At 37.0% G+C, this 20,036-nt stretch overlaps 1 protein-coding gene across 1 annotated transcript in view; it reads right to left on the bottom strand.

Annotated features, from left to right (window-relative positions):
* The window catches only part of LOC107548792 (serine/threonine-protein kinase ULK1-like), a 31,495-nt gene that overhangs the window by 4,647 nt on the left and 6,812 nt on the right, over nucleotides 1–20,036 (bottom strand). The window contains exons 7-26 of the mRNA XM_016229604.1: nucleotides 17,236–17,409; nucleotides 16,737–16,810; nucleotides 16,553–16,654; nucleotides 16,342–16,400; nucleotides 16,164–16,246; nucleotides 15,976–16,026; nucleotides 11,803–11,891; nucleotides 10,810–10,978; nucleotides 10,614–10,674; nucleotides 9,810–9,899; nucleotides 8,840–8,974; nucleotides 5,239–5,381; nucleotides 5,029–5,106; nucleotides 4,590–4,819; nucleotides 3,455–3,597; nucleotides 3,042–3,157; nucleotides 2,619–2,741; nucleotides 2,362–2,534; nucleotides 2,091–2,269; nucleotides 1,768–1,886 (exon numbers count right to left, since the gene is read on the bottom strand). Of these exons, the coding sequence (XP_016085090.1) occupies nucleotides 1,768–1,886; nucleotides 2,091–2,269; nucleotides 2,362–2,534; nucleotides 2,619–2,741; nucleotides 3,042–3,157; nucleotides 3,455–3,597; nucleotides 4,590–4,819; nucleotides 5,029–5,106; nucleotides 5,239–5,381; nucleotides 8,840–8,974; nucleotides 9,810–9,899; nucleotides 10,614–10,674; nucleotides 10,810–10,978; nucleotides 11,803–11,891; nucleotides 15,976–16,026; nucleotides 16,164–16,246; nucleotides 16,342–16,400; nucleotides 16,553–16,654; nucleotides 16,737–16,810; nucleotides 17,236–17,409 (2,391 nt within the window). The remainder of the gene's footprint in view (nucleotides 1–1,767; nucleotides 1,887–2,090; nucleotides 2,270–2,361; nucleotides 2,535–2,618; nucleotides 2,742–3,041; nucleotides 3,158–3,454; nucleotides 3,598–4,589; nucleotides 4,820–5,028; nucleotides 5,107–5,238; nucleotides 5,382–8,839; nucleotides 8,975–9,809; nucleotides 9,900–10,613; nucleotides 10,675–10,809; nucleotides 10,979–11,802; nucleotides 11,892–15,975; nucleotides 16,027–16,163; nucleotides 16,247–16,341; nucleotides 16,401–16,552; nucleotides 16,655–16,736; nucleotides 16,811–17,235; nucleotides 17,410–20,036) is intronic.

The raw sequence follows: 20,036 nt of genomic DNA, 5'->3' as shown, positions 1-20,036 counted from the left end.
TGTACTTACATTATCCCAAATATTTCGAAGAATGTTTAAATCAAGAGAAATAAGCAATTTTATCTAGTGACACGAGCGTGTCCATAGTGTCATTGTGTCGCCTGCCAATGACGTCATACACCCTCGATTTCCGGTTTTGTTTTGTAGAAAACATGGAACCACCAAAGACACTTTAATATGCTATGCATTTTATTAGACAGGTGACGACCGCACAGAGTAGCATTATAACAGAACGTTCAAATTTATCTAGTATGATAAAACAGCGCTGCTTACTTCCGCTGCTTTCCAGAAGGAGTGTGGCATAATAAAAGCTCAGCTGCTTTCGAGACGAGCGCCGCGCTCGTTCAGTGGCCTCGTTTCGCCTCACTCTAATTCATACTACGACATTAATAAATCTTTAATACATCTCATCCATGAACATGATTTCTGCCGGAGTCCCATCGGATTGCTTCGGCTGTGGGGATGAAGACGACAACTCCCATGATTCCACACTCAGTCACGGCGTCATCAAACTACGCCTCTGTTTCTTTGTTTGTTTTGAATACGCGCCCTCTAGTGGCAAAAAATTACATATTGTGCCTTTAAGTGAATCATAGTTATGATGTAAAAAATGTAATAATGTAAAATAATATATATAATAATGTAAAATTAAAATATAAACACATCAGATAAACACTTACTAAAAACAGATGAAATATTTTATTTGTTTACCTGCATGTCATGTGAACATTAACTGATATCAGAGAACCGGCAGTATTAATTTCCTAGACATTTTGAGGAGGAAAAAGGGATCTGACATGCCCTTACTTGGTAAACATTCACTAAAGTGCTACAAATGATATCGCCGGCTTTATACAGTTTCTTTCTGCGAGACAATGAGAATGTCTTTTAAATAACTGGCAAAATGACTTGTTTTTTTGAATGGCTTGTAATTTGGTCATTGAATTTCTGATTAATCTCCCCAGTGAGGGAGTATTTGGGCCTCTTACAACATTCACATGGTGCACAAATCGCCATTTTCCTGGTCTGCAACATTCAATCAGAGATTATTTCTTCTAACTGGACATTTGGAATTCAACAAATCATAGTTATGATGTAAAAAATGTAATAATGTAAAATAATATATATAATAATGTAAAATTAAAATATAAACACATCAGATAAACACTTACTAAAAACAGATGAAATATTTTATTTGTTTACCTGCATGTCATGTGAACATTAACTGATATCAGAGAACCGTTAACACGCAAATGTGTTGCAAATTATTTAAATATTAATTAAAAACCTCAGAGAGTACTTCAAGTAAATATTTTAGGTTAAAGGGGTTAAGCTGACAAAAAAGTTTGAGAATCCTTGTCCTACACCCTCAAATGACTTTAAATCGAATTTAAATATTTTGTAATAAACATCATATTTAATGTTTTACTTAAATTTCTTAAATATATTACATTGTACTTGTATTAAATGAATTATCATCAAGAGTTTTATAAAAAAATATTTTTATTTGAATGATTTTATAATAATAAAATAAAAACAATAATAGTATAAATATAATAATTAAATCTTATACATTTCATTATTATAAAATCATTATTATATTATAAATGACTATATATATATTTTTTTTTACAAATACTTTGAAACATTTTTCAATTAATTTTTAATGCCTGTTGAGAAAACAGATGGGAACTATGCTTAAAAAGTGGATGGTAACTGTTGTGCTTTACTATCATGGTGAGAAGAAAGTGTGTCTGAACTGCTGACCTTGTTTGACGGTGGTTGAGGGGTAGAGTTTTCCCTGCTTGATGCCTTCCATGGCTGTGTGTAGTGAAGATGACAGAAGCTCTGCAATCTTCATGTAAAGCACCAACTGCTCAGCATAACTGACACAAAATAAATGCACACGTATTTAACACCACTCAACACAGAACCTGACTTTAGACCTTTTAATTTCTGTTTTAGTGAACTTTAAAGTTACAGGTTATTTTACAACACTAATGACACTGTCCTGCTGTCAACATGTATATATTAAACAGCAACTGTGATCCTTTGCTAGAGAGATTAGCTATGAGCAGACGTCTCCTCACCTCCACTCTCGACTCAGAGAGCTGATCTGGTCGGCAACCAAGCTCTGCTGCTGGAGCAGGCTGGTGGAAGAGAGGTCGGCCTGGGCAGCCTCTCCACCCCGGGCTCCTGCCACCTCCACCACACAGCGAGAGAAGTCCAGCATGAACCGGAGCCTGTGCAGAGTCTCTGTGTGTTCCTGCTGTGGTGGAGAGAGAAGTGTGGCATTAGACTCAAACATAAACTTGCTAACATGACTCGTTACGAAAAGTAATGCAGCAATTTGGTGCTTACCTCCATTAGGGTCTCCTCTGGTAGTTCAGGGGCTTCAAAAGTCACGGTTGAGATGGGGTCAGTGAAACCATAGCGGGGACTTGAGGACCCCTCGTAGCCATCCATGCAAATGCCCATTTGTGGGTAGCGGCTGGTGAGGGACCCTACTGGACTAATGGAGCTTGAAGAGCCTGCTGTGAGACACCGAGGGATTCAGGTCAGTGCTACCTAGAAGGATCCATGTTAATAATAATCATAATAATAAATAAATAATTCACCTGAGAACTTCCTTGAGCGAGAACTCTGAGGAGGTGTTCCACCACTGGGAGGAGAACCCACGGTGAACACCACTCGAGCAGGGCTACCTGAGCCCACCACGAAGCCTCCACCACCAGGTGGCACTGTGAGCGGAAAAACAAGAGTTTGTTAAATGAAAACTGTTTATAACTTAACATTAAAAATAACATTTTAAAATAACAACTGTTTTCAACATCGATAATAATAAGAAATGTTTATCGAGCACCAAATCAGCATATCAGAATTCTGAAGAATCGTGTGACACTGAAGACTGAAGTAACGGCTGACAAAAAAAATCAGCTTTGAAATGTATTTCTGTGATCATATTCTAAAATATATTAAAATAATAATAAAAAGTTACTTAATACATTGATAAAATGAATACAGTTGTCAAATGAACTCACCTGTGATGTCTATGGCTCTGTCAGAATTGAGATTCTCCATGCTGCCTCTTTCTCCTCTCTGCCCCCCAAACGCTGCCATCAGCAGCACATCAGATAGGCGGCCTACACTCTGAGACCTGCCCCGACAAGGAAAAGAGTGAAGAAGATTATAAAAGAGAAAGCAAAAGAGGAGAAAAAATAAAAGCAACAAGGAATGCAAAGGACAGGGGTGGTTGTATCAGCTTGAATCCAGGGTTCTGTTTCAAAACTAGGAGAACTGACTAGCTTTTTGAAGAGTGTCATTGTAACTTAAGAGGTTCTTAAGTTTGTTCACAAAGAGGTTATTTTGTTCACAGTGCTGCCCATGTAGACAGCGAGACAGATTACTAGGGTTTGAAGAGGAGCAAAAATCCATCCAATTCTTCTTCTCATACCTCCCAAAGCCTTTCTTCTCTTCGGGCTGGTAGGCAGGTGACAAACTAGCCTCTCCCTGAGCTGGTCTGAGGCCCTGGTGGGTCAGAAATGTGACCATTTTTGGGGAACTCGGGGGCTTGGGAAACTCAAATGGTGGCATGGCCTGGGATGGAGAAAGGAGAAGATATTTTAACATTATTTGTTTGCATTTATCAGACAGTACTCACACCAGCGTTCAAAAAAATCCGGGGTCAAGATTTTTTTTTTTTTTTTAAAAGAAATAAGTACTTTTATTCAGCAAGAATGCAATACATTTGTCAAAAATGGCACTAAAGACATTTATGTTATGAGAGATTTTAATGTCAAATAAAAGCTGTTTTTGAACTGTCTATTCAAAGAAGCTTTGCCATCACAGGAATAAATGACATTTTAAAATATATTTTAAAAAGAAAACAATAATATTTCACAATATTACTGTTTTTACTGTATTTTTCATCAGATAACTGCAGCCTTTGGCCCCACTCAGACAGAACGCGTTTTTCAGGTCTGAGGCGCATTGCCTTTTTTTTGGTTGATTTTAGAAAAAAAGAGCAGTGCGCTGCTGTTTTTTATGTTGCTAGGCAACCACTGAATCACCTGTCCTGTCAGTGTAGCGCGAGCGCTCTTTGGTTTGCTGTTAAACTGTCATTTTAGCAGAAACTTAAAAAAAAAATGTACAAGCAAAGGGCGTTTGGTCTGATCTTGATGGAAAGCCACAACAAGTTTCTCCTCCATCATTGCAGTGTCCAAGCAACTGCAAACCTTCGTCAGCACAGCGAAAGGCCCGCCTCTCCATTCATTCGATTGGACAAGGGAAAAAAAATGCGAATGATGTCGGGCGCTTTTCTGCTTAGAGTTGCTTTTTTTTTTACTTTGGGCGTTCAGAGCGCTCCTGCAAAAACGCGAGGTGCCCGGGGCGCATAAACAGCGCGCAAAACGTTCACTGCCAATAGAAAACAATTTTAAAAAGGAGCCTCTCACCACAAAAAACGCATTCTGTCTGATCGGGGCTTTAGTGAGCATAAGAGACTTCTTTTAAAAACATTAAAAAATCTTACCAACCAGAGTTTAGACTGAGAGCTCATGAACATACAAACAGACAGAATGAAATCTTACTCTGGAAGGAGAACCCAGGATGGTGGGTAGGGGGTTGCGTTGCATAAGTTCACTGAGCCTGGGTGAGGAGTGCAGGGTCCTAAAGGGCATCACGTTTCCCTGAGGGGCCACCACCGGGTCTGAATGCTGCTTTCTGATCTTCTGCCTGCACCCACCAGCCGCCTCCAGCAAACAGGGGGCGCTGTTGAGCCGAGTGCCCAGACCGTGCTGCTGTGGCCGAGCCTTGGTTTCTAACCAGATACAGACAGGAAGAGTGCAAGAGGAATCTAAATAAAAACTAATGCATAACATTCACAATCTGGGAAAAGAGGAAAGCAATTGTTTCCCAACTTTCTTGGCATGCAACATTTACAAAAGAGAAAGTAATTGGGCTATGAAATACTGATGTCCCATTAAAAAAAAAAAAAACAGTATGGAAACAGAGGAAGAATGATTTTACCTCCACCCCGAGAGCCCCTGTGACTCATTTCTGCACTCGCTGGGCAAACTTGGCCTGGTAACTCAGGAATTGTGCCCACTTTTGAGACAAAAGCAAAGCAGAGAAGGAGAGAGAGAGCCAGAGAGTTCATTTAGAAACACAAGGGTTCTTCAATCATCTTTAGCTACAGTGACATGACTAGGGATTTGGGCAAAAGAAAGCGGCACTCACCCTGTGGAGAGAGCTGGAAGGGTTTCGCGCCTCCTGTAGACAGCCTGCGGGAAGTGAGAGCAGAACCAGACTGAGGAGGAGAAGGCCCTGTCCTTCCACAGGCCAGAAAACTCCCGCTACCACACCTCTGGACCATGCCAGACCTGCGAAAGAAAAAAGACAGAAGGAAGGAAAGAAAGAAAAATGAAAGAAAATAAAATTAATAAATGCCCTTTAAATTTCAATTGAACTGAATAAAAATTTAGATACAAAATTCAAATTTGAATTTATGTAAATTAAAATTCAAAGAAATTCAGGTACTACTTTATTTGTAATTTTTAATAATACTTTTATTTTTTCTGTATGAATTACCCCTGAACATGTTATTATACAAAAAAAAAAAAAAAAAAAAAAAAAGAGTATTTTCAGAAAATATTATTTAATTATGTTTAATAAATTAACTTCCATTTTATAGATCATGTTAGAACAATAATTTCCCAAATTATTTACTTAATTTGAATTATTCGATTATTTTGTGTAAATGTTCATTTTTATAAAGTGAAAACAATGTGTCACACATTTTGTGGTGCTGGTTGGCAAAATTAAAAGTTCTGATGGCTTAATTAACAGCACTGAACTTGAAGAACATCAAATTTAGAGAAGTTTAGAAAAATACATCTTATCAGTCGAGAAAAATCTTATTTTACATATTAGAGGATAGGTCTGGGTGATATAGCCAAAAAATATCACGATAAAAATTTTTCATATCAGTCGATATCAATAATTATCACGATATATTTAAAATCTTTATTTCTTTCAAGATTAAAGGCATTGAAAGTTGTACAAACCAGACCATCAATTGTGGTTTTAAACTACTCTTAATGGTCAGAACGTGACAAACGCTTCATGTTTTTGAATTCTTTACACTTTTCCAGTCACTTTTCCTTAACAAAATAAATATCTTAATAGAAAAATGTATTTCTTAGTTTCAGCTTGTTCTACCTAGTGATATTGTTTCAAATCATGAAACAGGTTTGTGTTGCCTGAATTGATGATACATATCTTCAGCACAGTTTGCAGTGCAGGCTGCAATATTAATAACATTATTTTTTTGTCTCTTAGAAATGTACATTTGACATAAGCTTGTTACATCCTTGCGTTGTGTTAATGTCTCTTTTTTATTCTTTCCCAGAGTCTCTTCTTTTTTACTTCCACTTTCCTAGTTAAGTCCCATTAGCCCACGCCTTTCACCTGATCCAGCTCTCCAGTCTGATCGGTGCCCCATGGCATAAAAGTGGAGAGTAAACGCCACTCACAGTTGCGATGCAGATGTCAATTTATGTTTATTATCAAAAACAGTAACATTTGTAAAAATTGTTACAACCTCATTTTTATATGGTGAAATGTAATTATTCTGACCGTTTTATTAAAATTAGTCACTGGTCTTCCATAGTAGCATACATTAATCATGATAACCACAGTTAAAACCACACATATAGCACCTCAATACCATGGTAAAAATGTAACATGGTTTATAATCTAAATACATTTATTATAAATGCACTAACGCTTTAGCTTAATCACAAAAAATACTGTACTTATATTCCATTACTCATTTAATACGTCTACATTAAAGTGCCCCTATTATGCCATTTTTAAGGTTGCTAATATTGTTTTATGAGTCTCTTAAAACAGGTTTACATGCATGCAAGGTCAAAAAACACATTAGTTTTCTCAAAAAATTTATTTAATTTGACCTCATTTCAAAATGATTCGTAAACAACTCATGCGAAGCTGTTCAAAGAATTAGTCTCTCTAAACCCCTCCTTTCCGTGAGCCCTCACTGCTGTGATTGGTCCGATGGCGCAGTCCTTTGTGATTGGTCCAGAGCCATAGAGAGATTGGCTCTGGATTGGTCTACCATGTACAGCGCGTGTCGGAAACGAAACGCCCATTGCCATGACAGAATTACAGCCCTGGAGACTTGTCAATACATAGAAAAGATGGTATCGATTGTACCATACCAATTCGAGCCGGAGTCTGATGATGAAACAGTTTAACTGGCTGATCGACAAGAGACTGATTCGCAAGCATGACTGGAGCAGGACGTTTCTCAGTGGTAAGTGTCAGGTGTTAACAAGCTTGTGGTAATTATAAGATGTGATAAAACAAATTTACTCTCACAGCGTAGGATACAGAGTCTTCTCCACATGATGTTAACCACATGGAAATTTGAGTGTTTGTGGGCGGGCAAGTTGGCGACGTAGAACGTGGGCAGACATTATGCAAATGTGTTACGTCGTGACGTAGAGCCGTAACAGAATAAGATTTGAATTCCTGACGACTCGTTTAGGCAAGTGCGAGCCGACTCTTTTTTTTGATAGATAATAACTTTATTTATCGTGCACTGTCGGCTTCACAACTTTGCAGATAGTTTATGTTCATATACAGCTACATGACACACTGCATGAAAGGTAATATTTGAAAAGGCATAATAGGGGCACTTTAATATCATAATAAAATTTGATATAAATATTCCACATTACTGCCACAATACCATGGTGCAGTTAAGTGTTACTATAGTAAATCCAGGGTAAATGATAGCGATTTCTAGATTAAAAAGTCTTCTGACTGTATCGTTGCTCAGAGTGTTTCTCCTGTTTGTCAGCACTATTTTATACGCCTTAAAACTAGTTTAAATCACAGAGTCACTTATGTTGTTCACTGAATTCAAGCACTTCACACTGGATCTCACAGCTCTGTTTAGTGCTTGCGTGACTGACATGCGAGTAAACGCATCTGCTCTAGTGAGCTCGCGCTGCGCTGCTGTTTGAACTTTGACCGGATAAATGCTCCGTGTGGCTTGGTTCAAATGAGTAGCGCGGTTTCGTCCAGCTTTTGGCGCATTAACTTTATAACGAACTCCTGTTATCGTTTTGAGGAAAATTATATTGTGATAGTTATTGTTTTATCACCCAGCCATATGAAAGCATAATTAATGATGCAATTATTTAGGTTTTGCTGCAAAACTTTGTCTCGGTTGTTTAAATGTGTTGACCTTCTTTGAATTAAAATTCAGTAAATGTCTCTTCTTGCCATTCCAAATTAAATTCATATTCAACTTCCTGTGGAGCATGCATGGCCAAGTGAATTAAAATGCCAATTCTTGAATTTCGAAGAGGAAATATTAAGAATGTGCTTTCACTCACTGTGGAGAGCCCTCTTGACCTGGGAACTGGAGGTTTTGCTCCATGCGGGATAAATGCTCCGTGTGGCTTGGTTCAAATGAGTAGCGCGGTTTCGTCCAGCTTTTGGCGCATTAACTTTATAACGAACTCCTGTTATCATTTCGAGGAAAATTATATTGTGATAGTTATTGTTTTATCACCCAGCCATATGAAAGCATAATTAATGATGCAATTATTTAGGTTTTGCTGCAAAACTTTGTCTCGGTTGTTTAAATGTGTTGACCTTCTTTGAATTAAAATTCAGTAAATGTCTCTTCTTGCCATTCCAAATTAAACTCATATTCAACTTCCTGTGGAGCATGCATGGCCAAGTGAATTAAAAGGCCAATTCTTGAATTTCGAAGAGGAAATATTAAGAATGTGCTTTCACTCACTGTGGAGAGCCCTCTTGACCTGGGAACTGGAGGTTTTGCTCCATGCGCTGGTAGTTGTGAATCTGTGTGGGGACTGGAATGGGTACAGACTGCCCATAGTTGCCATAGCTACTCCCAGAAAACTCACTCGGCCTGCTGAGAATGAGATGGAAATAAGAGTCAAAGATATGGAGCGAATGAACAAATAGAGAGAGACAGACAGGAAAAAAAGAGAAAACAAAAGAACAAACATCATTATCTTTCAGCACCCGATCAATAAAATAAAAACATTTCAAATCTCACAGGACATTTCTGGATAGGAACAGGCAGAGGCAGAGGTTGAGAGTGCTCTATGACTGCCTGTTGTGTGTGGCTGTGGGTTTCATGGGCCGTATTTAATAATGAAGGACAACAGGACAATCTGTGCCCATCAAAGATGCAATCCTCGTGCCAATCTAGGACTCATTTCCCTTGTGGCAAAGGCTCTGAACTTCAATTACCCAGAAACCAAAGAGTGAAAAGATTAGCCTTTGCTAGACAGGAAAAGTCATTCTCTTTCTTGTTGCTACATGTAGAAAATTGTGACCTTGGCCCATGACTCATGACTCATTGTGAAAATGGCCCATGGTTTATACTCATAACTTGCATGAAGGGATGTGCAAAATAAAACATATTTTCAAAACGCACCGGCGGGTTCACTGAACCTTTCAACACACTAAATCAAGCACCAGCACAAAAATAAACCAAAAAAAAAAAAGTATATATTTATAGAAATAGATACAAATAAATAAACTAAATTTAAATAAATTTAAATAAAAAAATAATAATAGATAAATAAAATTAAATAAATACATATAAAATAAAATAAATAATTCCATGACCTGTCAACTATCATGACTCATCTCTATCTGCTTGCAAGAAAACAGCTGAAATGCCCCGACATGAAAAGGTCATTTTTTAGTGCCGTACATTCATCCGGCTGTGTTCTTACCCGCTGGGTCCTGGAGAACTGCTGTAGGAGGGAGAGCGTGGCGGGGTTTTTCCTTGACTGCACTGACCTCCAGACGCCGGAAGAGAACTCCTAAAGCAGGACAGAGATGGAGAACGTTAGCAGTGATTCATGCCAAACGATACTCTGGAATATGTTAGCACGGTTAATTAGTGAGGGAAATTTACCCCATTTAACCATATCAAACTGAAACTGTAATTATGCAAGCTGTAAAGAGCATACAACCTTCACAACCAACCATAAAAGACTGTGCCAAGAGCAGTTTCTTATTTTATATATTACCAAGTCGAGGTCAGTAAGATTTTTATTTTTATATATACAGTGGGGCAAAAAAGTATTTAGTCAGCCACCAATTGTGCAAGTTCTCCCACTTAAAAAGATGAGAGAGGCCTGTAATTTTCTGTTTTCAGAATTGATAATAAGAATTAATAGTTTTTGAGAACCAAATGAGCATATTAAAATGATTTCTGGAGAATTATGTTGCATGCCTGGTTCAAACTTGCATCAGCTACATGAGCACCACAGCACCAGTGCAATTTGTAGGCATTATTAGAGTTAACATCTACATTTATGAAATTGGCATTTGTATTAAAATGTCTGTCCCTAGGATTCAAACCCATAACCTTGCCATTGCTATTGTCATAATAAACTTGGTTTTGATTTGTATGCAAATGACAGATTAACTTTTATAGTCAAGCAGGAAACAGATTTTTTTTATTGTCTGTAAACAGTTCAGATTTTTTTTTTCCGTAAACAGATCTGTAAACAGTTAAAGTGAGCTCTTACCCACTATACATCAAACTGTCTTGGAGAACCTTTCCTGTTGGCATGTCACAAGTAAGCTCACCTAAAAAGACAGACAGAGGGAAAAAAGATGACAAATACCCAGCATTCCACTTTAACAGGACAGTCACAATGTTTTTAAATGAGGAGAAGGAAAGGCAATAAAATGGCTGGCAGGACAAAGTTCTTGCAGGCTTACTGGGGAAATGTGCTGGAACCATGACAAAATCATCAGTGTCACAGGACGAGTTCTTGCTACTGCTGCCACCTCCGCCACCTCCCGAGTCCTTCAGCAGGTATCCTGGAGAATCCTGGGTAGGGGAGGCTAACGCCTTTGCACGGACCTGTTGGATCTCTGCAAGGGATTGCTACAAAATATAAAAGAGGATGAGTCCTGAAAGTTACATAGTCCTGAATCATTAATATCCAGTCCTGCTAAAACTTTTATAAAGAAATAAAAGTTCATAAAAATACATAACATGCCCTCATAAAGGCATTTGACACAGCAGATATTTACAAAAATATAAATATTATACTACATTTGATGACATATACTTAAATATCATGTATTCTTCTTCAGGGATTTTTTTTTTAAAGCAATTAATACTTAAATTGATAATAACGGACATGAACACTTAAATTCTTACAAACAAAAATAAATTTCAAATAAATGCTGTTCTTTTGAACTTTCTATTTTTCAAAAAAAAATTCTGGAAAAAAATGATCATGGTTTCCACAAAAATATTAAGCAAAATGTTTTAAATTGTAATAATATTTCACAATATTGTTGTTTTACTGTATTTTTGATCAAATAAATGCAGCCTTGGTGAGATTTATTTAAAAACAACATTAACTAAACTTTTGAACAGTAGTAATGGAAATGTGACAGTATGATTTCTTTGCTTCTGAAGCACTGACCTTTATACTGCATTCTGATACCATGAGACCCATAAAAACCACAAAATACAGAGCTGATTAACATGTGGCTCCTACCACTGATAAGTTTTTCAAGCCACCATAAAATGTTAAGAAAGTGCATCTTTGTTCGAGAAGGCAGCTGGCTGCTGTGCTTATTTATCTTCATGTCTGTGACAAACTCCTGACACTCCAACACTTATCTGTGCAACTGACACAATGAGCCACCATTGATTTTACAAAAGAGTTACTTGGACATGAACAGACACACACTTACAGGAGGAGAGGCCAGGTGTGAAGTAGACGAACTGCTGCATGAGCTTGCAGAGGCTGAGTTGGGAAAGCAAGTCACAGTCACTGGAGCAGCTGTGAAGAATACACAGACACACACACATAATATACTTTAAAAACGGATGGTACTTTCCATATATACAGTACACTATGATGTCCGATGACTTTAAACGGATCTTCTCAACCTTCTCAACTCTATCCTACAATTACAATCATATAAAGTCATAATTTCGACATCTACTTAGTTTATATTCAAATCATTGTAGTAAAAACTAACAAGACCTCATTTTAATTAAAGCTGCAGTCCGTAACTTTTTTTGGTTAAAAATGATCCAAAATCAATATTTGAGTAAGTACATAACCAGCCAGTGTTCAAAACTATCGCCTTACTTTAGCCCAATTCACAACGGTTAGCTTATAATAATGTTTTCTAATTTGAGTGGTACGCGGGAAATTCGAGCATGCTGCTGCGTCATTACGCCACTTATGTAAACATAAAGAAGTTGTCCCGGCTACTAGACTATCACATGTGAGGATCCTGCAGGTGGCCGATCGTTTATAGTTTTTTCTAACAGCAGCTGGAATAATTAAATGCCAAAAAATTATTTTGATGGCGGATTGTAATCCAGAAATGATTATATGAAACACATGTGAATGAAATTAAATGATATTCCAGTTTTAAATGTGCTTCTGATTACAGATAGCCTGGGATTACACAAGATTTAAATTTTAAAGGTCCCATGGCATGAAAATTTCCATGGCATCAAAATTTTTAACATTAATATGAGTTCCCATAGCCTGCCTATGGTCCCCCAGTGGCTAGAAATGGCGATAGGTGTAAACCGAGCCCTGGGTATCCTGCTTCGCCTTTGAGAAAATGAAAGCTCAGATGGCCCAATCTGGAATCTTCCCTTTATGTCGTCATACAGGGAAAGGTTACCTCCTCTTTCCCTGCTTTGCCCGCCCAGAAAATTTGGCCCGCCCATGAGAAAGCTACTACCGTGCGAGGCGAGCGCAATATTTTTTTTTTCCTCGAGAGACAAAAAAAGTTTCCTCTCCTCCTCATTAGCATTTAAAGCTACAGAGACAGAAATGGCACGTCCTAAGGAAAGCTCATTGTGGGACTGGCTCGTAGTAGCTGAAATTCTGCACCAAGGCTGAATTTTGGGAAAGAGACTTCAGATACAGTACTAGGGACCACTTAGGCCTATATAAAAGCATCTAAAAAACAGCATGTCATGGGACCTTTAAAGACAAACAGTTCAAAGGGAGCATAGTTTGCTTTTTGGGTTAAAGGGGTCAAATGATGCTATTTTAAAGATCATTATTTTGTGTAACAGAATATGTTGACATGCTTTAATGTTCAAAAAACACATTATTTTTCAAATACTGTACATTATTGTAGGTCCTCTATGCCCCGCCTCTCTCAAACACGTCATTTTCAACAAAGCCCCCTAAAATAATTTCTTGGTATGAAATTCGAATGGTATGACAATTAGAGATTAGACTGTACAGAAATTGAAATCTACACACACACTATACTCATAGTCACGAAATGCTGATGTTGTTAACATTAATAATCTGAGAATAAATTATAACAATAATAATTATTTGCATGGTTTGATGTGATATGAGCTAATCGATCGCTAGATTAAATCATCATTGGTAGCATGACTTATTGTAATGCTTTTTTCCTGAGTTGGTCAGAACAAATGTGGCAGACTTGTTACTTACTTGTTCAGATGACAATATACGGTGAAAATTCTTATTTGGGTCATATATTCCAAGACATAGGCTAGACTCTGTGATTACTACGTATAGGATTACACCGGTGCGGTGACTGACTGCCTGCCACACATACTCCGTCCTCAAAACATTAGATTAATCCGCGCTGGAGACGTGCCAGAGTACAACCCACGCAAGGAAGATAATTCCGCAAGTAACTGAAATTCCAGGTTTTCAAACAGAGATGGCGACAAAGAGGCAAAACTTACGGACTGCAGCTTTAAATGAGTTGATCTTTAGCTGTGTCCCACATTTTGTAACCCAATAAATAAATAAACAAATAACCAAGACACCATTTGGACCCTTTTACAGCATAGTGGGAAACAAGCAAGTGATCTAATTTCATTTTCTCAACAGTTACACAAATTGTAAAAGTTTTGTTTTCTCAGTCATTCAACCATGTTATAACAGATACTGTAATTTGGGGCAAAGCACTGAAGGTGCAGCAAGCAAAGCAACCACGCATATGCACATCACGCCGAACGGTCAAAAGCTCTACAATGTGCATCTCAAAAGCACAAATCACTCTTAAGATTTTGTACATTAAGTGTGCCACATGTTATGTGCCACACTGGATTCAAACCCATGACCTGGAAGGTTCGGGGCCTGCAGCTCAGTAGAGTGCGCCACTCAGTCAGTGCACACACTTCAGGCTGCTGAGGAGAGCTTTCAGTGTGAGTATTATCACATAAAAGTATTACTTGGCATGTTGACCAGATTAACATGCTAAACTACATTATTATACTAACATATTTTACAGTTAATCTGACTTCTGAAGAGTCACATTACATAGGATGGCAACTGATTAGCATGTTAAAAAATTACCACGCTAAACTAACTAGCATAAGTCAACAAACACAGGCAAGGTCAACTTTGGGGAGGTATTTCTCGGGAGCGGTAGGAGATATCAAAAATCTGTTCAGTCATTTCTATGTGCCTCGGTCCAAAGATAATCTGCTCAGATTTTGAACAATTTGACAATTTGTAGGAGTAGCAGCGAAAAAACTGTTTTTAATTTATTTCAAAGTAGCGGACAAACAAAATGTTGGAAAATGAAAAGTGAGATATCATCAGACTCGGCATAAGCCAAGGAATGTACTAACACAGAGAAAACTAAATTTGGACAATGCTTTCAAAAGCTATAAGCGTTTTTGCAAAAATCCTTAGATCTCTGGAACATTAGATGGTGCTGTCTTCAAACTTCAAAACACCTTCAGTACACAATGTCGATGATCCCTACCAATTTTTGAGCCAATACGTCAAATTGTTCAAAAGATATAGCAATTTATGACAAATTTCAAAATGGCTATCGGGTAGTTCATCTGATCCTGGCAAAATCGGTATCCTTGGATGACCCAAGGAAACCATAGACACCACAATCATGATTTGCTGACTAACTTTTCAATTTTTGGTATCTCATGACCCATAGGTGGTGCTGTTCCCAACTTTGGCTTGGACCCTCAGATCATGGTGCTGATGAAGTGTATGAATTTTTGTTTCAATTGATCAAAGATTGGCCAAGATACAGCCTCCGAACCAATTTTGGGTCAACATTGTTAAGTTCGCAACACCATAACTTTTGAACATAGATGAATATCAATATTCTGTGCAGTCATTTCTGTGCGACTCAGTCCGAAGATCATCTGAGCCAATTTTCATAAGAATTGGACAAATTTTGAAGGAGGAGTAGTGAAAGAAAGAAAAAAAAAACGTAATACAGTACTTTTCAAAATGGCCACTACTGTAATGGGCAGAGTCTTAATGTAAGCTATTGAATGTGATCAGCATGAGGAGAGTAATCAGGTGTACTAAGTTTAATTTATATAGAGCAAAGGGTTCAGACGTCATAACCGTTTGAAAAGTGAATTTTTGAACTGGTGGTGGCGCTATAGAGTTGGTCCTAGGGGCCCCAAAGTTGGTCATTTCACTATTAATGGCCATCACTACAAGGGTGCCACATTTCATAATTTTCCTACTAACGGTTCATAGGGCTGCCATAGACTCCCATTGGGGAAAAATAATAAGAAGGAGAAAACTAACGGATACAATAGAGGAAGCAGCACCTTAGGTTTGTTTCTTAATTTATGTCGTAATTATTATAAATATTTTTTGATATATATTGATTAGATTTCTTATTATATTATATTTGGTCAATTTAATTTTGATTTTATTTAATATTTATTGATAGAACAGAATCAGGGTACTAAACCAAATTTCAGTAGCAAGAATGCAAACTTGATAGAAAATAAAACAGCTTGAATATATTAATTATAATTATAATTATTATGACACTAAACATTTTCTGAAGATTAAGCATTACTGACCATTTAAAATGAGTCAAAACATTGTTTTAAATGGCAGTGTAATAACTCACACTTCTTCATAGAGGAGCTTGCCTCTAAGAAAGGGTGTCTGAAGAATTCATCTACAAAAACACAAAGATTTCACAATCAGCTTAAGAAGATTGCACAATGAATTAATGAAAGTCATTGCCAAAACTAAACGTATAAGTAACAAACATTGCCTCATCATCTAGTGGGCATAGACACTCAGGATACAAACCAAAGTCCATACGGTCCTTATGGTTCCTCTGCAGGAGGCCAAGCAGCAGGTGTCTGAGATGGCTGGAAGTTTCTCTGGGAATGCTGTAGAGAGAGAGAGGGGGAAAGAGAGGGACTTTTACACATGGTTTAGCAGAACAGTATCATTAGCTATCAGAGTCAATAAGAGATGCACTTACTTTGGGCTAAGAGTTTTATTTTTCTCATAAAACAATCGGAGGTCCTGGGGACTGCTTGCCTGATGGATTGACAATCATAACAAAATTAACATTGCAAAAAAAGTATTTTTTTATATTTTACTCTATTTTCCTAATGGCATCATATCTCGCACTTGAAAATGACAACTATATAATTAACTCGATGTGCATCTGCTCACAGAATGGTACGCACCTGAAATGGAGCCTTCCCAGTCAGGCACTGAAAGACAATGGTCCCTATACTCCACAGGTCAGCCTTGGCGTCATAGTTCTGTGACATGATAACCTCAGGTGCCTGGTGAATGGCATTTCAGAGTTATTATCACAATGATGCATATGTATGCGCAAAGTCTGAGAAGAAAATGTACACTTCATACCATGTACATGGGAGACCCACAGAGTGTGGCGGCCATCATGTTGTTCTGGAGGTACCGTGCAAAGCCAAAGTCAGCTGAGGAGATCAAAATAAGATCTTAGAATCTGTGCTGGTGAAGCAATGCACTCTGGGTAAATGCAAATCAAGTTTAGATAAAAGAGAACACTGATAAATCATTAAATAGACTTTATAAAGAGTGGTTATAGAAGTCAGTATATTGTTTTATTACAGTGATTTATTTTCATATCACTGAACAATTTTATCACTGGCCTAAAGCTATTCAATTTGCAGTCAAGTTTGTCAATCTATCCGAGATAGATTTAGAGGCCATTTAAAGTAAAATCCTCAAGCATAACACAAAGAAAAGGTTAAAAACAAGGCTTGATCTGCAAACGCCAGACCTCCTTGAGCATATGGATGTGGAATCTAGAGTTTCTAATGCTTTGAAAGTCGAGGACGTAAAAACAATACAACAGATGCAAAAACACTGGCACACACACCTATCTTGATGCAGGTGTTGTTGGAGTGGGACTTTCGGCCTGCAGGATGGGACAACAGGATGTTCTGGGGTTTCAGGTCTCTGTGGATGATCCCTTTGGCCTGAAGGACCCTCATGGCCCCTGCGATCTGTTGCAGGAATACTCGGATGGTGTCTTCACTTAAAGTGCCCTTAGCTAAAACAGCATTAGAGTAAAGATAATTTCACTGGGGCTGGGCAATATATAGCTATCAAATGTTTAAAATATATTTATGAAGAATTTGCTGGTGATCTAAACAATTAACATATAAATATAAATACTTACAATAAAATAATTTCCATTAACATAGTGGTACACAAATTAAAATAGTTAAATGTCATTTTTAGGTTTAATGAAAAACACAGTGGGAAATAAAACTACTATTCAATCATTTAAAAAAATGTTTTTAAGATTCTTATGCTCACAAAGGAATTTATTTGTTAAAAAATAGTCAAATTGTTACTACAATATAAAACAACTTTTTTCTATTTTAATATATTTTAAAAAGTAATTTATTTCTGTACTACCCAAGCTGAATTTTCAGTGTCATGTGATCTTTCAGACGCCATTCTAATATGCTGATTTGATGCTCAAAAACATTTCTTCTTATTATTAAATGCTGAAAACAGTTGTGCTGCTTCATATTTTTGGGGAAACTGTGATAAAAAATTTTTTCTATTGATGGTATGAACAGAGTTCAAAATAACAGCATTTGTTTGAAATATATAAATCTTTTGTAACATTATAAAATGTCTTTACTGTCACTTTTGATCAATTTAATTTAATATATCCTTGCTGAATAAAAGTATTAATTTATTTTTAAAAATCTTGTTGATCCCCAGACTTTTGAATGGTAGTGTATCTTAACATTTAACTAGATTGCTAATGAATTTATGTCTTGCATTAAAAAGTCAATCTCATTCACAATAATGCATTAACATTTAAGTCATTTCAAATCAAATTCATAAATAGCATACCATCAAAAAACTAAAAAATATTGAGATAACGATTTCTATTATATCACCTGGCCTTGACTCCACACTGTTTATGCTATATACAGTCCAACTATACAGTCCATATACAATGTAACAACTTGGAACCAGATTTTACAGGCAAATTAAAATGCAAATTCAACATGCAATCCTTCCATAGGGGAAAGTTACTTTTAAAAGTAATGCATTAAAATATTGCATTACTCCACAAAAAAGTAACTAATTACGTTACTTAGTTACTTTTTATGGAAAGTAATGCGTTACAGTACATTTTAAATATGAGCAGGGCTCGATTGTTTTTAATATAAGAAGTTCTAATTATAGCAAATGTAAAAGCCCTTTCACACCAAAAAGTGTAATGAATAAACCTCAGGCTGAAGTAAAAGTAAATTCACGTCTGTACAGTAGAACACAGGAGAAGGTTCAACACTCTTCAGCAATAAAAAAAAACAATGAAGCACAATTGTTAGTTTATCTAAAGTCATGTTTGCTTATTAGTATGGTTAAACTGGATCATCAAAGGTCAGCAGCAAGGACATTACTTAATAAAATGGGATTAGATTGTGTTATTTAACATATTTAATTATTGCAGGTTTCCGTCATATTCTGCGTTTGCGTTTCAGTGTTTTAATTCATTTTGAATACTAAATCTGTTTTTTTGTGAGTGGGATAAATTAATGCACATTCACATTTAGTCTAGAACTACATCATGTTCACACAGCGCACACAATGCCTCTGTACTTCAGATTTCTCCCAAGGGACAGGAGACTTGTCAGTCAATAAATGGGAAAACAAAGTAACTGGCGTTACTTTTTTGAAAAAGTAACTCAGATTTTTTCTTGTAAATTAAAAAGTAATGCGTTACTTTACTAGTTACTTGAAAAAAGTAATCTGATTACGTAACTCGCATTACTTGTAATGCGTTACCCCCAACACTGGCAATGCATATCAACTAAGACCGCACCGCATAGTAACTGTATATAAATTAAAATGGGTTACTACAAATTACATATACAAACAAAGCAATATGCTGCTTTAGTGATTCACCTATTTTTTTCCTCTCGTGTCAAAATTCCATAAGAACGAAAATTCTTGCGTTTGGATTTTTCAGAGCAGCCACTTCCTCTGAAAACAAGCTGCAAGTTAGACCTTCCTCAGACCCGCTTTAAACAAAACATACGTACACAAACACACACCCTTCTGGCCTAACTTCCTGAGTTTGGCTTTGCATGCTTTTGAAAAACTGATATCACTTTTTTCATCACGCAAACCCTACACAATTATCTAATTATCTTCACAACCCTACACTGTCAAAGTGGAATTTATTCCAATCAAACACAAATTATGTATTTATTAAAGGGGTCCTATTATGCTTTTTCAACTTTAGTTAGTCTGTAATGTTGCTGTTTGAGCACAAAAAAGATCTGCAAAGTTACAAAGCGCAAAGTCCACTTCAAAAGGAGATATTTTATTTAACAGAAATCACTTTTCAAAAACTACAACGAACGACTCGTTTGGACTACAACGCATATTTTCCGGGATTTGCGATATCACAAATATCGACGAATGGGACGAGACCTGGTTGAGCTGCACTAGAGAAGGCAACGAGTGTTATCACTATGTCGGAGACACACTAGCTTTCCCAAGGCAGACGAACTTAGAGTGGCTACAATCATCTGGGTTTAAATTGAGCTCAAATTGATTTGATATTGACGCAATATTTACACTGAAGCTCGCAGGCGGCTATGGTAAGGAGCGTGACATTTCCCGACCAGGCGCCGAGTGGTGCCA

Source organism: Sinocyclocheilus grahami, unplaced genomic scaffold (assembly GCF_001515645.1).
Source record: "Sinocyclocheilus grahami isolate Dianchi unplaced genomic scaffold, SAMN03320097.WGS_v1.1 scaffold355.1, whole genome shotgun sequence".
In the NCBI taxonomy this organism is placed as follows: Eukaryota; Metazoa; Chordata; class Actinopteri; order Cypriniformes; family Cyprinidae; genus Sinocyclocheilus; species Sinocyclocheilus grahami.
The sequence above is the reverse complement of the archived record's forward strand: the minus strand, read 5'-3'. Positions and strand labels throughout refer to the sequence as shown.